The sequence below is a fragment of the Diuraphis noxia genome, unplaced genomic scaffold, assembly GCF_037042655.1.
Source record: "Diuraphis noxia isolate RWA-SAM2 unplaced genomic scaffold, SU_Dnox_SAM2 contig0001, whole genome shotgun sequence".
NCBI classification, from domain to species: domain Eukaryota; kingdom Metazoa; phylum Arthropoda; class Insecta; order Hemiptera; family Aphididae; genus Diuraphis; species Diuraphis noxia.
Window position 1 is genome coordinate 82344809 of NW_028301711.1, and position 18470 is coordinate 82363278.

An 18470-nucleotide genomic window follows, 5' to 3' on the forward strand; every position below is an offset into this window, starting at 1 on the left:
GACGTTCCAGAACTTTGTCCAAGTGGCACTGGTGTTCGTCCGTAGTGTTTGAAAACACCACTATATCATCAAGATATACGCGGACGAACTCATCCAGGTACCCTCTCAGTACTTCGTTCATTAAACGTACAAAGGTCATGGGGCTGTTCTTAAGGCCAAAGGGAAGGACTCGGAATTGATACAGACCCCGACGCGTCCGGAATGCCGTGTATTTTCGAGCGTTTTGGTTAAGTGGTACTTGCCAGTATCCCGACTTAAGGTCCAAAATGCTAAATATTTTTGCGCCTCGCATTTGACGTATCAACGTATTGAGGTCCGGCATTGGATAAGCGTCGGACTCAGTGACGTCATTGAGTCGTCTGTAGTCGATGCACAGTCGGGGCGATCCGTCTTTCTTTTTTGCTAAGACGACGGGTGCGGTCCATGGTGATGTGCTTTGCTCCACAAGTCCCTGTTGTTCCATATCCTGTACCATGTTGTCGATTGTGGCCTGTTTTGCCTGCGGGTAGGGATATGGTTTGAGTGCTATCGGTGTTTGGTTCTTCAGGAGTATGTCGTGTTCGATTAATCTGGTGCGACCTACGTTGCCGCTGAAAACGTCCGGGTAGTTGCGAATTACTTCGGTTATTTTCGCGCGCGTGTGTATGTCACCATGTATTACCAAATTATCGACGTCTGGTGTAGGGTGGTGGTGGCTTTTCCGACCCTTCCAGCATGCCGTTGTTCTCCTATGTGTACCAAGGTGGATCGTGCTCGTTGTGTAGTCCCAGGTGACTTCGTTGTGTACGAGGAAGTCGTGTCCTAGGAGCATGTCGCAGTATAGGTTGTCCAGAATGGCTGCAGTGAAAGTGACCGTTAGGTCTCCGATCCTGGCTACGAATGTGGCGGTACCACTTGTCATTGTGGTGTGTCCGTCCGCCATTCGTACGTGTGTGGATTGTCCTTGGTGTGGTGTGCCAAATGTGTGTGCAATGTTCGGGCTTACATATGACTTTTGTGCTTGTGAATCGAGTAACGCTGTTACGAAGCCTGACCTAAATTCGAGCTCGACCGCGGGGGTCGGAATTTTGTCGGGGCATGTTCGCTTTTCGTTCCTCGTCGTTGGTTGTGTACTGTAGCGGGGCAACTGGTTCTGAACCGCGTTTCCGGTGCTCTGGTGAGCGGTTTGCACCGCCATTATCAGAGCGTCCGGTTCGGTTGCCTCTGTGCTACTTGTGTGTTCCAACGGTGCACGCGTGAATTTCATAGTAGTGGTCTGTGTGTTTGTGTGTGGTGATGACGACCTACTACTTAATGAAATTATGTGTGTGTGGGCGGGTGATATATCTGATGACGCCGAGCTTGTTGATGCGCGTTTGACAGTTATATCCCCGTCCGTAATGCCGAGTGTTGCTGGTGGTGGCGTTGTTGTGTGTGTGTGTGTGTGTGAGACGGCGGCGCGGACAAATGTCCGCCGACTCAGTTGCCGTTTCCCGACGCCGGTGTGTACCCGGGGCAGTCACTGTTCCAGTGAGGCCCTCCGCAGTATTTGCACGGGTTGGGCGGTAGTGGCTTTCCAGCTGTACCGTCCCGTGCTCGCTGCTGGTTTGTCGGCCGTGTTGCACGGGCTTGTCCGATCTTTTTATATTCCGGTTTCGGTTGCGGTCGAGATAGCGGTGGTGGTGGTGTCTGTTCCGGTGTGTAATCCAGGATGCCAGCGATCCGGCGAAGGTCGGCGAATGTCGCTGGTCTTTGCAGCCGTATGTGCGTGCGGTATTCGTCTCGCGTTAATCCGGTTATCGTACTGACTAGCTGTGGTTCAGGTAGCCCGGTGTTGATGCGGCGCGCGAGTTGATTTTTTTTAATCACGAATTCCGTCAGTGACTGCGTCGACGTTTGTCTAACCGATACTATCTCGGCCCGCAGTCGAGATTGTATGTCCGCGTTGTCGAACTTTTCTAAAAATTCGGCGCGGAACTCATCCCAGGTGAGGTCCAGTAACCTGATGGTGTCCCACCATGTACTGGCTGCGCCCTTTAACTGCGGTTCAATAATGTTTGTCCAGCCCGACCTATCTATACGTGACTGGTATAGTATCGATTCCGCCTTATGTATGAACCGCACCGGGTCCTCGGGTGTGGTTCCGTGGAACTCTGGCAGTGAAAATCTCGCTGTACGTACGTCGTCGTACGGTATCAGTATAGACTGCTGCGGTTCATATGTGTGGGTTGGTGTTGGAGCATTGTGATGACACGCCGTGTTTTCAAATCGTACTGACCGGTCGGGTGCGTGTTCGGGTCGTTGATAATCCGTGGCACGTGATTCGCGTGTCGCGGTGTAACTTGATCCGTGGTCCGTGGTGGTCGACGTGTTTGTGTGTGTGTGTGTGCCCGCGCGAGTGTTATCGGTCGCCGATGTTTCCGGCGTGCTCCGGTGTTGTCCAGATAACATCGTGCTGTGGAGGCGGGACGGTGATGGTACCTCCGGTTGTCGTTCCGGTGTTTGTTGAGACATGCCCATCTCCAGGCGTCGCATCGTCTCTGCTATGCGACGCTGGTCGTCACCAAAACGCATCATGCAGCTCTCGAGCATGGCCAGTCGCGACTCCAAACTGTCTGCACGCGTCGGTGTCGTTGTCGGTTGCTGCGCCTCCTGCAGTATGCCGCGGGCCCGCCTTATCAGGTCCGTGGCTTGTTGATTGTTTTGAGTGGGCGGCGGGTTGGTGATGTTCTGCGGCTGGTGGTTGTCCGTGTGGTCGTCCGCTGTGTTCTCAGTTAGTCCGGCGTGGTGCGTCTGACTCGTGTCCGAGTCACTTGCGGCCGCCCTCATGGTCTCCATCGGCTGAAACCGGACGGAGTTGGCCTGCAGATCCATGTCCGCGAAATGCTGGGTCAGCCGGATTTCGAGGGCGTCTTTCGCGCCCCCTTCCGGTAGCCCGCGCTGTTTACATTCGTAGCGGAGCTCCGCAACGGTCAATTCGTTTATGTATTTTCCCGACATCTCGTCCGGCTGTGTTTCCGGTGTTGTTGATGGGGAAAATAGTAAACACACTATACAGCGATTGTTGTTGTTGTTGTGCTGTTGACCGCTTATCGGTGCTATTTCCGTCCGAATGTAGGTCAGTGGGTCTGTTGTCGTTGTGCGCGCCGGGGTGATTACACTAACCGGTTTTCGCAGCGTATGTCGCGGTTGCGCGTGTGTGCGCTGTCCGGTCGACTATCGCGACTACGAATGCGGCGGCAGTTATTTGTATCTCCGTCCCGGGTGATCGCGGATGACGTTGCGGGTGGTGGTGCTTGGCGGTGGTTGTGTGACTTTGTCGCGCTCTAGCGTTCCTACCTATCCTACTCCGTGTGTTTGCGGTGTCGCGCGCGCTGAGATCGGTGCGTCCGTAAGTCGGGCGGCGTGGTCGGTCGGTCGTTACGTGCTTTGTGGTTATGTTACGTAACGCCGGGTTTTTCCGTTACCGCCTGCAAACCACGTTTGCGTCGTATGGGATCGGGGATTTTTCCGCGAGTTGCACAACAGGGAAATGTAATGGGGGTAGTATGGGGTAAGTTAAGATAAACAGTGTTTACTTACCGGTGATTCCTGTACGGGGAGCCAATTTTGTGGCGGTCCTGGACGGATCCCACAAGTGTGAGAGTGATAGTGGTTTAATAGGACAAAAAAAATAAACACACGTTTTAGTTGGTCGCTGAGGTGCGATGATTGGTTTTTTTTTATTTTGTTTTTATACACAAAAAAACTACCGCGACAGACAAAGAAAAAAAAATAGAATGCGCGATACAAAAAAAAAGTCACAATGGGAGACACTATTGTGTGGTGAGGTGTGTGCGACACGGCGAGGACGGTGGGTGCGTGGTGTGCGTGTCACTCTTAGCGCGGTCGTAGAACTGAACTTGCTACAACACGGTTCGCGGTACCGGCGGTCGACATCTCCAGGCGCGCTTATCGCGTGTCGGTGTCGACCGCCGTCGATTGGCGGTTGACAGAGAGAATAGACGGCGCGGATTTCCGCGCATAGGCCGTTTGAATTCAAACGGCTATTACGCGGGACCGCGTCAAGTACATATCCAGAATTAGAGTCAATGTGGAAGGCAACCATAAACTATCGTCTAAATAACATAAAATGTGCTACGTCAACAGCAGAAATTTTAAAAAGCTGGAAACATTATTTAATCCCTTATGGACATAAACTAGTAAATAATTAACATGTTTAGTGAATAAAATACATAATTTAATATTTATCAAATTATGTTTCAGATTGATATTGATTTTAACGCTTTATTTCCAAATACTAATAATATTTACCAAGATTTCAATGATAAAGCAGAAAAAATTATGAAACTGCTTGATGAAAAAGTCAAAGATACTAATTGCCGTAAAATATTAGAAAATGTATCAAATAATAATGACATTGATATAAACGAAAGTAAGATATTCAATTAAACAATAATTGTATTTTACTTTATTGTGTAAACTATATTCATTTGTATCTTACATATCTTTTGATAATGAATCTTTAAAATTTTAAATTATAGATGTCAAAAATGCTGCACTATTTTATTTATTGCATGCTATGTTTGCGCCTACGTCAAAAAAGGTAACTAAAGACAGTAACGGCAAGAAAAATATTACTAAATATTCTATCAAAGATTCTCAAGATAGCTTTATAGTATTTAAAGAATCTGTAGAAGCCCAGCAACATCACCTTGAGCAACTTCGAAACCAAGGGATTCCTATACAACCATTTATCGTGATTGTCGGTACAATAAATGTTCAAAAGGAAATATTGGTATACTTTGACTCGGTCATGTATAAGGTGCATTCAGTGCTCAGATCCATTGAAGTATGCTTTAAAATATTCCAATTGTTTAATCTAGAATATCCGTCTGAATCTTCTATTGTATGGTTGTTTATTCAAAAATATTTCTTTTGTATACATTCAAGATATGATAAACCTTTCCCTAAATTGGTTCAAATTTTAGCTGAACTTCAATAAATAGTAATTGTATTTTAAAAATGTAAAATACAGAAGTACTTTTTTAGAGTATATCTATACTGCGTTTTTATTTTAATAATTATTTGCATAAAAAATTGTAATATTTAACTAAATATCAAAACCTAAATTCAATAAAATTACAATATACATGTTTTGTAAACCCCCCACAAAAAAAAATTCTGGATCCAGCCTTGATAATTATGATAAGATAATTGTTAATTTAGTGCTGATAAAGATATTTAATTAATAATTTCAAGTATCAATTTAACAATATATTTGTCAATAATACAATGCTGATATTCATTTAACAATGGAAAATGGATGAATAAGTAATAATTATTATTACGGTGATAAGATTATTGTCAATGTAATGATGAAAAATAAATTGAATTAACAGTTTCAACTATCAATTTAACAATATATTTGTCAATAATACAATGCTGATATTCATTTAACAATGGAAAATGGATGAATAAGTAATAATTATTATTACGGTGATAAGATTATTGTCAATGTAATGATGAAAAATAAATTGAATTAACAGTTTCAACTATCATTTTAACAATATATTTGTCAATAATACAATGCTATATTATTAGAATTATTGTCTCATTAACAATTTTATACTTGTTGGTTTGACAATTATCTTATTAGCTGTATATCAACAAGATTATTGTCAATCCAACATAGTTTTTTGTTAATATGATCGTGGTTTTTTTTTCAGTGCATAATTCGTCACCAGTGATAACCCTTTCAAGAAAATTAGGAGTGAGTGCCGAATTTTTCCAGTCAATGCAGCACTCTTTTCGCCTCAACTTTTGGTCCGGTGTTAGCAGCTTTGGAACAATTTTCGCACACAATTTTTTCAAACCTAAATTTTCCGTCAAAATTGTGTGCACAGACGATTTTCCGATACTTAGCGTATCAGCCAACATCCGGATTGTCATTCTTCGATCGGAAAGCACTAGAGACTACACACGATCAATGTTTAGGTCGTTACAAGTGGTTGAAGGACGTCCTGGTCTCGTATCGTCTTTGCAGTCTTCACGGCCCTCTTGGAAACGCTTAATCCACTTAAAAAGAACTGTTTTCTTCAGATCATCATCTCCATAAACAGTATTTAACATTTCATGCATTTGTAGTGAGGTTTTCCCAAGTTTCACCAAAAATTTAATAATTATTCGTTGTTCGGTTAAACTGTCAATTTCCATTTCGACAATACAAAAAAAAAACTAAAAATTTAAACGACACGTGTGCTTTTAGTACAATAATCTCGACGGTCGGACGATTACTGTCGCATTATCAGTAGTTATAGAGTGAGCCTAAAATAGTATGATGTCGTACTTTGACCTATAGACCGCTGTAGATAATCAGTTCGCGTATTTATTGGACATACTACGTATGATAGTGTGAGAGCTGCTCTCACGATGGTTCGATAGTTACTATTGACATGTTCACACGGCGATAGGTAGTATTCGATAGTACTATCACGATAGCAACTATCGCAAGAGTAACTATCATCGTGTGGACCCGGCTTAATACCTACGTACCGGCTCGCGTATATTATCATTTATCAATATTGTTCTTTCTTGCGTCGACCGTCGTCCTTCTTGCACGTCCAGCGTTATATTATGTTTTATTGACTGACGTATTATAAGTTATAACCTCAAATACGCGCACGTTATTTTAACCGTGTACCATTGTATTGTATTGTATTATTATTTTAACTGTGTGTAATTAATTTTGAGAATGACTCGTTATTCTTTAAGGAAAATAAAACATAAACGTCGAAAAAACTATTTAAATCATCGGGATGAAGCTCTCGCTTATCAAAAAATATATAGAACTGTTCATAAATCCCAACCAGGTACACGTAAAAAGCATGATGTCTTGTTTGCATTTAAAGGTTTACTTGAAAAGTGGACTAATAAATTAATAACCAATTTGAATCTTCCTCTCGGAAATCTAGACCCATTATTGAAAAAATGATCAAATGGGTTTTAATTAAAAGAAATAGCAGTAACAAAAACGTAAACTAAAAATGTTAAACTCTTAAAAACGCATATTTCAAGTATCAACTACACAGTGGCTGTGCCAAAAAATGAACAATTAAATTTTGATTTATTGTGTTCTATACTAGGTCAGTCAAAGCATAGCAAAAACACTGAACCATACTCTTTTGAATCTGCTTATAAAGTATTACCTGAATCATATCATGAAAAATTAGAATTAAATGACAAAGGGCAAATTATTAATTTATTTCCTCCTATAAATGTTAATAGTATTACTCTGGTCCAACAATTTCCAAAATAAAATTAATAACCTAATAATTAATCAAGTTCCAACTACAAAATTAAAAATTAATTCAATCTATTATCGAGTGCATTCAGTTATATGTCATCATGGGGAACAAATGACCGAGGGCCATTATACAAACTTAATAAGGCATTAAAATAATTGGGTAAGGTGTAATGATACTCAAATAAAGTATGAACGGTGACCTCGGGGGGGGGGGGGGGGAGATATTTACATTATATTAATGGAAAAAAAAAAATTAAAAACTTAAATGTTTAAAAAAAAATTTTAATTTTTTTTTACTATTAAACAGTTTTCATTTATTAATTGATAAGTTAGATTTTAATATTAAATAATCTGTGCCCGGGGGCGCAAAATTTTTAAATACGGCCCTGATTATATACTAAATATACAGTTTTGGTTTCATACCGTTTATTTTTGGTAATACCTAACAAATTATAATTAGTTTATATCCAGTGTAAGATTTGAGTAGCCAGGATTTGTCAATTATAGCTAGCTAGCTATAATTGACATAAGTCATATATATATACAAATATATACATATAAATATAAATAAATAAAAATATATAAATATAAATATACATATATTATATACATAAGTAAAATATACAGATAAAAAATCAATGGTATTGGGCTATTAAAATAAAAAAAGAATATTAAGCAAAAAGCTAAGGGGATTGGGGTGTTTTACAAGTTACAACATCAAATAAACCCTACCTTGACTACGCCGCTGTGTAAGAGGAATGTATTTATCATTTAAAAATTTTGTGTAAAAATTTTTTTTATATATATACGGTGTAACAGTACTATTTAACAAATTTCCATTATAAATACTACTATATTTGTCAAATAGTACTGTTACACTCTGTATTTACCTTTATGATATAATATTTCTCATAGTATACAATTAATTTTAAACATAAGGCATGAGACTTAAGTATATAGTATGTATACATAATTTAAGATAAACAATTTTGAAAAATTAAGAAAAAATTTAATCTAACAAATTTTAACTGGATAATGGATATGAATACATAATATATAATTTATTATTAATGCTAGGTAGAAAATATAGTATATGTTATATGCTATTAGAATATGGCAATAGGTACCATTCATTATAACATGATCCAAATTGATCGTACAGCAACTGCAGATTTTTCATCTAAAAACTCTACAATGACGAATCTGTATGAATTCAATTTTTCCACCAGTACGATAAAATTGGCTGAGAGAAATGAATCTATAAAAAAATGAACACATAATTTTGTATGAAAATAAATATACGTATAAAAGTTATAATTTAAATCACTTATACCTACATATGAATATCTTACCATTGCTTAAATTTTTTATATTACCTGACATATTTAATGCAACACCAGATCTAATATCCCAATCTTTGCTAACTTCAGCATAGCACTCAGACTTTTTAATGGGCAATTCTGCAGGCCAGTACCATTGACATATCTCTCCAAGAGTAAATTTAGACTCGTTAATAAGCCATGTTTTTGGAATAGGACTTATGTTATACATGTCTCAGCTTTGCACAACAATATAATCCTTTATGTTTTCCATTCTAAAATATATGCATACGTTTAAGTTAAATTGATGTTCATTAATTTTATTAATTATTTTAATATTACTAAAAAATTTTACTTTACAATTTGTATGAAGTAATGCACACACATAAAAATTTGCCTTTGACAAATCATTTATATTTCTAATAGGGAAATAGGAAGCATTGAGTTGAATGTCTCGAATAGAAAATAATGAAAATTTATTAGACAATTGACTACACCCAACCCCAACTGATTTAGAAGAACATAATAATAAGAAGATAATATTGATTCAAACATGTTGCAAAGTACACAGATTTCTTCATTAATTTTGCAAATATTTTTTACTATACCAATAGTATTGGAAAAAATTATTATGCAATCATGCATTTTAGTACTCCTGCGATTAATTTTGGAAACCCGAATTGTAAAATTGGACATAATTAAAGTTGAATATTGAATAACTGAACTATTTTTTAAGTCATCAGGCAACGGACCATTGAAATGATGACCATCTAAAAATGGATATTGTTTAGATGGTGCATATGGTAATACTTTACATTCATGCTCTTCTTGAATACGGTTATATAATTGTACTAATGGAGCAGGTCCCGGTTGTACAATTCGTTTTACATGTTGCAAATAATTTTCAAAAGGAAATGAAGAAAAACTGTCCACGACCCCATATTTTTTACAATAAATTTTTATTATCAATACTACCCACCCTTTTAGAAATAATACAGGTTTAAAATTTTAGCGTAAAATATATAAGTGTATATTATACACTCCTAGGTTAATTATTATTGGCCAATTATTAGAATATAGTTATATTATAAAAAAAACCAAATATTTGATATGAATTTTTTTGAAAATGTTTTGATTATATTTAGGCTTAAATAGTTGATTTTCAAAACATACTGTGGAAAATTGATATATAATATTGGGTATGAATTGTTTTGAAAATGTTTTAATTATATTTCAATTTAAATATTCGATTTCCTCATATTTTCAAAATCATTTAATAATATTCTAAAACAAATATTTAGGTACAATGAATAAATCTAATTAAAATGTTATGAAATTATAAATATTTTTTATCTATCAAAAAGTTGTCTTTTTGGCTAGTGCACTGTGTAATCATGCTGATACACTTTTCGTGTCTTTTGATTAGATTAAATTTCTCACATGCCTCTAGACTCAGTATTGGTATGGTACTATTATTTATTATTAAGAAGATCACCCATGAAATAATATTATTGACTACACACTTTAATCTTATTGAGCCTAACGGCATGCATTTATATCCACCATAAGCCTCAAGTTTAACAGTTGTAGTGTTCCAGCATTTATTTATTTATAATTAGTGTTTTATATATATTCAGAGGTAATAAATTAACTTGAGACCCGGTGTCTAGCTTAAATCTATAATATAGTTATTTTCTACCTTAATCTCCACGAACCATGGTTGTTGAATGCTATGTGTCTGGGGCACAATGATTTTTCACTGACTCCAAACAAGCTGTTGATCGCTGCAGATTCTTCATCTACTATTTCTTGAACCATTTTGTTCGATCGTCATACATTTGCCAAATGGTTGGGTTTAGCACACTTCTTGCACTGTTTCCCAAAGGCTGGACAGCTTCTTGCTGCATGTTGTGTGCCGCATCTGCTGCAATGGAAGTTTGTTTGTGTAACTTTATTTTTATTTGTATTATAGTTTTTTCTTTTTATTGCATCTACGTGGGAATATTCTGACTCTTCTTTCTCCCCTTTGTTAATTATTTAAATTTGATGTTTGACATTTTCTGTTTGTTTAATGATTTCTATAGTTTTTTCTAATGATAAATCAGACTTATTGATTAACAGTTCTTGGAGTACTACATCTGAAGTATTAATAATAATTTGATCTCTTATGATGGAGTCTGTGAGTTGCCCATACTCACACGGTGCGGCTAATAATTTTAATTGTTTAATGCAGTTTTCTAGTGACTGTCCGTGTTGGCGTTTGTTTTTAAGAAAATTAAATCTTAAATATTTTTTTTCCCAGGTAGTACTCATCGAATGCCGCAATTACTTTTTGAAATATTAGGACTTTCTTCTCGTCATAGATTTACTTTTCACCAAATGTGTTATAAATATTGATGCCTTCTTCTCCAAGTAACGTGAGTAATATCGCAGTTTTTGTTTCGTACGAACACGTGTTTTTATTACTTGCTAGTAGATATAGTGACAGTCGTTGTTTCCAGTTTTTCCAATTGACTTCAATATTGCCGCTGAAGTTCATTTCTTTTGGTATTTTTGAATCCATTTTGAGTTTGTAGTGTATTTACAAATTATAGCAATCGACAAACAAGTTTAGCCACAGTGCCATGTTTTATGTGGTTTTATTATAATTGACAATTTACAAAATGCGATGATACAAAGATACCGAGCAACATGGCAGTTGATGGTGTGTAGGTATATGAAAACATAATAATAATAATAATAATAATAATGTCAGTGTTGACAACTACAACAAAATCCAAATAAATAATAAAGAACTAACCTTGTGGGTTGTATTGTCAATAGTATATTATTTTTACTTGCAAAATCTTGAACCTTATGCCAAAATTTATCAAAAGCTTCATCAGAGCGGAGTTTATTAAATAAAACTATAACACCTTTAATTGTTTTTCCAGAATTTCCCAATGTAGCTTTTTTATTTTGAAGCTGATTGCTCAAGATATTAATGATACAAAGTAAGGGAGACCGGGGCTATTTATCCCATGGGTTGGTTGTCACAATCTATATTATTCTGAAACTAGATGGCGCTTCTATTCAAAAATGATATAGCACACAATCACTATAGTTCTAATCATTTTAGTCTTGTCACGAGGTCGTTAGCGGCTGTATAACCTTGTGTGCATCAAAAAAACTATATTTCTCGTTGGCAAGTAAATATTTTTCATGAATTAAATTCAAATTTTCTACTTATATGATACTACTATTCTTATTATTATCAACTTTACATTTAAGTAATGTCCTAAGGTAGTTTTTTGTGTATCGTTTTCGATCGTACATATAAGTGATAAGCAATAATCAAGGTGTTTATCTGAAGTAGTGAACTGGGGTTTCTTGTCACATATCACGTGGGGCCAGTTGTCACATGTGACAATCAGCCCCAGAAAAATATCTATTAAGTTAATAAGTATTACCTAAGCTAATTCTTAAATTATTTTTTTTAAATTTTTAGGAAAAATGGTTCGTAACTTAAAAAAAAAAGACTGAAAACGGGGAAACACCTCCCGATGTAATGTTAAGGGCTGTAAGAAATGTCAACATAAATAAAGTGTCTATTCGAAAAACTGCATTGGAATTTAAAATAAACTATCGCACACTTGCTAGGTACTGTAAAAAAATACCCGAAAAAGAACAGATTGATAGTAAAATTGTTACTCCTACAATCAATGTTGGTTACATTAAAAATAGAATGGTTTTTAATGAAACAATAGAGAGTCAACTAGAGTCCTACATTTTAAGAGCTTCTGATATTTATTTTGGTTTATCCCTTAAAGAAATTCGAACTTTAGCTTACCAGTTAGCCATTAAAAATTCTTTGAATATTAATCATGGACTTAAAATAAATTGGCTGGTTCAGACTGGTTTACAGCATTTTTAAAACGACATCCTACGTTGTCTATTAGAACACCAGAACCGACAAGTTTAGCTCGAGTTTCTAGCTTTAATCGTACAAACGTCAATTCATTTTTTGACAATTTGTCTACGGTCATGTCAAGACACTTTTTCCAAGCTCATGAAATATAGAATATGGCGTGACAACAGTTCAATCTCCTAATAGAGTAAATGGCTCGACGTGGATACAAACAAGTAGGAAGCATAGTTTCAGCAGAGTGAGGTACTTTAGTGACTATGGCATGTGCAATTTCAGCTATCGGTAACAATATACCACCATTTTTTTGTTTTCCCTCGTGTCCATTATAAAGATCATTTTGTAGCAAACGGTCCACCCGGTTCCAATGGTTCAGCTAATCCTTCTGGTTGGATGCAAGAAAAAGACTTTATATTGTTTCTTAAACACTTCCAAAACCACGTAAAAAGTACAATCGAACAACTTGTGTTATTATTGTTGGACAACCATGGATCACATTTGAGTATTGAGGGGCTTGATTTTGCAAAAAAATAATGGCATAATTATGCTATCTTTTCCTCCGCATTGCTCACATAAATTGCATCCTCTCGACAGAACAGTGTTTGGACCGTTCAAAAAATACTTAAATTCTGCTGGTGATTCTTGGATAATAAATAATCCAGGAAAAACAATGACCATCTATGATATACCAACTACTGTTTCTCAAGCTTATCCTCTTTCTATGACACCTACAAATCTTCAATCTGGCTTCAGGTGCACAGGTATTATATCCATTCAATCGAAATATTTTTTCAGACATCAATTTTGCACCAAGTTATGTCACAGATAGAGCAGATCCAACAACTCAAAACACAAACGTAGAATCTAATAGTTCATTTAATGGAAATGTTGAATCTGAGACTGATATAGTTATTTCAAATTCACCAAATATACCGGTTGTACAACAAAGTTATTCCGATATGTCAATTTCTAATCCCGAAGCTGTCCAAAGTCATTCAAAACAAACTTTTACAACATCGCCCGATTCTGAAAAAACCAAACCGTTGTGTCTCCGATTGATATTCGACCGTTTCCAAAAGCACCTGCTAGAAAAACAACCAAAAATAATCGACGAAAACGTCAAACTGCTATTCTTACTGATAGTCCAATTAAAAATCAATTGGAACAAGAAAAATTAATGAGGAAAATAAAACCAACAAAAACAAAAAAACAAAATAGTGACACCACCAAGAAAGCAATTGTCCCAAAAGTTCCTAAAAAAAGAAAATTATCAACAGACCACCTAGAAGAGGAGGAATGTTTTTGTTTGGTATGTTTAGAACCTTTTTCAAACTCACGTCCTAGAGAAAAATGGATCCATTGCATGGAGTGTAAAGAATGGTCTCATGAGGAGTGTACCGCTGGTAACATACATTATGTGTGCCACAATTGTGATATCCCTATTGTAAGTGATGCAAGTTCTGCTTAACATATCTTTCTACTCGAGTTATTATATATTTTAATTACCTAAGTTGTATTACAAAATATTTTTATCTATTTCTTTTGTTATTTATTCTAGTACAAAGTTTAAACTAGTCATTATCTAAACATGATTGAACATGATTGTTAAAGTTTTTTTTGTTCTATACAAATTATATAATAACAAATAAGAGTTGAAATTGTTTGTTATTTGTCATTTAATTTATGTTTGTAATTACCTGGGACAAGTAACCCCAAGCCTTGTGACAACCAACCTTTAAAAGGGGCTGGTTGTCACATTTTTTCTTTTTTAATTTAAAAATGCGTTTAACTTGAATACTAGTGTTTGCTATTTTTACAAGGAGTGCCTATGATAATATATTTCATTGTGAACTTACCAAGGTTAAAAAAAACAAAAGATTTTTTTTTTTAATCGAAATGTAAAAATTGTGACAACCATACCCGGTCTCCCCTACATAATAAAGAATGAACATTATGACATTAAAGTTTCTTTTTGTTATTGAACTTAAAATGCCTGAAAATTAATAATCATTTAGCATATCATTGTCAATTTGTTGGAAAATATTAGTTAGTTAATATTATTTCTTATACAATTTAAAATATTAACCTTTTGCTTGAGCAACATCTTTGTCTACCTGATCTTCAACTTCCTCTTTAAGTGCTTTAACTATGCTTTCAAAATTATTTATTATAGATTCACAGTTTTTAAACCGACATACCTACCCATCGAGTATCAAATACCCGCCTAACAGTACTCTTAAATAGTCCCATTTTTTTTTTGAATTTATATTAGTTCAGTATTCTTTGATGGCCTTGAAAAATGTACATACACTGCTGCCAATACATTAAATTCAAGTGCCTGAGCACTCTGTTCACATAAACGAACATTATTTAAAATTAAGTTTCAAAGTTGAACATATATATTATAGTTATAATTATTTATAACTAACAAACGTAAACTAATACATTAATGCTTTTGCATGTGTCAACAACCACCAAATTTAGGTGGTGAGCCATACAGCGAGTATACACAGCAGCAGGATGCTGCTCTTTTATTTTAGATTGAATGCCATTCATATTCCCAGACATAACGCTGGCACCATCATAGGAATGTGCAACAATGAGGGTATTATTTTGTATAGATATTTTTTGTCCCTCAAAATATGCGTATATAGCGTTAACAATAATTTTTGCATTTCGTCCTTTTGATACGTCCACAAAGCCTAAAAATCGCTCATACACTTCCAATTCAACTGCATAGCGAACACATATTGAAAGCTGTTCTTCTTTGTGGATTCTAAAATATTTATAATTATATTGGCATTAAATATTTAACATTTTTAGTAAATACTCACCTAGCTTCATCACACATAATAGCATAAAATCCAGTTGTAGAAATTTCATCTAAAATAGTTTCATTAATATGATTAGCACATACCTATTTCAATTAACTCTTCTTGAATTCTTCAACTATTATAGTTTGTAGGTTGCTTATAAATGAAATGGAAATCTGGTACTGATTTTTCATAAAGCTTGCATAATTCTTTAAAATTCCCTAAACAATAATAAATGTTTATAGTAATATTATAGTATATAATATGCATAATTTATTGTATAATAATTAAAAGTGTTTATGTTTATCAAAGATTTTTTCTTACACTAATATATAACTTATAAGAAAATATAATAGGTACAGTTTTTCTATATTATATCTGTATTATTAGTTAGGTATTACAATATTACACATACATTGATTTAAAGATTCAGTATCTTCTGAATGTCCTCTAAAGGCATTAACCTGTTTTCCCAAGTATAACACTATATCAATCAAATGTAATATGTATGTATAATTTTTTTAAATTTGTTCTTGATGTCCAAAAGAAAAATTGGATAAAACTGATCCGGATTTATGACTTAAATTATATGATGATAATTTAGCAACGCACGTCAGATGACACAGAGATGTGTTGTGTTTTTTTTAGTTTTTCATGTAGCTATAACAAAAAGTATTAAGTTATTAACAGGAAAACTATTCAAATATTTCTTTTTAATACTTATCAATATTGTTGGTATTAATTAAAATTAATATAAACATACTTTGCATATGCATTAATAGTTAATATAACAGACTATAGTCTATATTTATTATTAAAGATCAATAATTAATTATTCATAGGTAATACCTTACCTAACTTATAATATATTTTATTAGATAAAGATGGTACTTTCATAAATTTATTGAAAAATAAATAATTAAAACTATACTAATTACGCCAAGAGAGTGCAAGTCGGCCATCCAAATGAAGTCGCTCCGCGGTTTCGAGTTCTAATTTCTCCCACCAAGTGGACTACGCCGTCGTACGCCGTCGAAGCGCGAACTACGACGAGTTTTGGTCGCCGCCGACTTGCGCTCTCTCCGCTGTTTTTTTTTTTTTTACTGAAAATCACAATAATATTATAGAGTCATTATCAAGTAATCATAAATAAACACATTCTAAAGGTATAAATTATAAAAGTACGAAAATCTTACTTTTTGCCAACTAGAAAAACCAATTTTTACCCAAGTATCTTCAGATTTGCCGAACATTCTACAACAAAAACAAAATACGGCGTCTCTTTTAAGACTATATTCTAACCACTCATACTGTCGGAAGTATGAACTACCAAATGATCTTTTTTGTTTTCCAAATTTTGTCATTGGATATGCCTATTTTAAATTAAACAATTTAGTTAATTAAATACAATTGTTTATTTAGTCATATTAAAAAAAAAAAAAAAAACAGAAAAAGTAACACAATAATGTATTACAATCAAATAGAGGTACTTTAATTATTTAATATTTGTGTAATTTTATAACAAATTATGTTTTCAGTAGGTAGGTAAAAGTTTTAATTTATTTTTAATTAAGTTCATTATTTAATATTTATTAAATACAATTTTAATTCTTAGCTGTAATTTGGGACATATAGGTTCTGTTTGTAAATCACCCAAGTCATTTATGACATAAATGGGAATAGAAGACATATGTGTTGTACATTGTGCAGGCTGATCACTTTGCAACTAATAAAGTAGGTAATGAACAAGAATTATAATACACATTGATATAACCTACTAAATAACTAATAAGGTGCCAAGACTCCTAGTATCTACTGCAATTTAGATATACTGGAAATAGATATCTATAGATCCCTATTACATAATATACCATAGAATAAATTAAATCTATTTTGTGCCTATACATTATTTTAATAATTTATCAGCTTATAATCTATAGTTAATATAAAAAATATTTATAATTTTACTTACTGTAATATTTGTACTTAACTGAGCTACAAAAGTATCTTTATTACTGTTTGAGTTTGTGTTTTCATTTTCATCAATTTTACAAGGATCATCTTCGTTTACTGTAAAATTAATGCCTAATTGTACCGGTTCGTCCAAAACTTTTGGATTCAGCTTCTTTGTTTTATTAAAAATACTGAACATAATTATTTGATGTTAAGTAAATTGAAGCAATTACAAAATACAATGTAAAATAGGCGTTTATAAAATCAAGCAGATGAATTATTGGTGAAATACTGAAATAAATTTTATGGAAAACTGGAGGTGCTAATTTGATACCAGGGGGGTGCTAAGCACCCTCCCCCCCCTATGAGCGCCTATAAATACAACATCAAACAGTAGTACAGTTTACGCGGAACGCCAGAACCGCAGAGACAGCACTCGCAGCAGAGTAACTGAGCAATGGCCGACAGGCGGTGGTCGACGTGACAGGCTGAAGTGGCGATGGGGGGTAGGAAGAGTTGGGGGTTGACGACGGGGATGACCTTACGCCTAAGCAATATTAGCCTCGGAACGTTTAATATATTTATAAATTATTAACGGGATTCACCAATCCACAATGATAATTAACTATGCATTATCGGGATTGTAGTCACCGCGGTCCACACCAGTGACCCCTTGGCAGTGCGGGTTGCGGCACAGACCACAGTAAACATCGCCTACTATTATTAATTACTATATTATTATAATATTATTTTGGTAAGTCCATTGGTAACATAAAATATAATATTTAGGTAGGTACATCGTACATATATAATTAACCATATTTCGACGTAAGTTCAATTTACCAATGATCAACGTATCATCAACGTGGAATAAACGTACATTTATAACGAAAATATTAAAAAAATACATGTATACGTATTGCAAACGTAAAATAAACCTATTTAAACGTATATTATACCGTTGTTTTACTACGTATGTGTATACACCGAAATTATTCTTATTATAAACGTAGATTATACGTACTATGTTTACTGGGCAGTATATTGTATAGTGTCATTCATTGCAAATTAAATAATCTTATCAATAGCGGTTCGACTATTATGATGTAAATATCAAGGGTACAAATTTTTAGGTTGCATCCAAAAACCACACGCTTTAGATTTTGACCCGAAAAGGTCAACAGACAAAAATCGCA

The 18470-nt window shown here is 34.8% G+C and overlaps 1 protein-coding gene and 1 pseudogene across 1 annotated transcript; one reads left to right on the top strand and one right to left on the bottom strand.

Annotated features, from left to right (window-relative positions):
* Positions 1-3793: 3793 nt before the first annotated feature.
* LOC149062073 (uncharacterized) lies at positions 3794-5119 on the top strand. The gene is made up of 3 exons (XM_089221942.1): positions 3794-4181; positions 4246-4414; positions 4524-5119. Exons 1-3 carry the CDS (start codon positions 4071-4073, stop codon positions 4982-4984), a joined length of 741 nt encoding a protein of 246 aa, XP_089078068.1. The 5' UTR covers positions 3794-4070; the 3' UTR covers positions 4985-5119.
* A 6236-nt stretch (positions 5120-11355) lies between these two features.
* Positions 11356-17473, bottom strand: LOC149062074 (zinc finger MYM-type protein 1-like; annotated as a pseudogene).
* Positions 17474-18470: the final 997 nt, after the last annotated feature.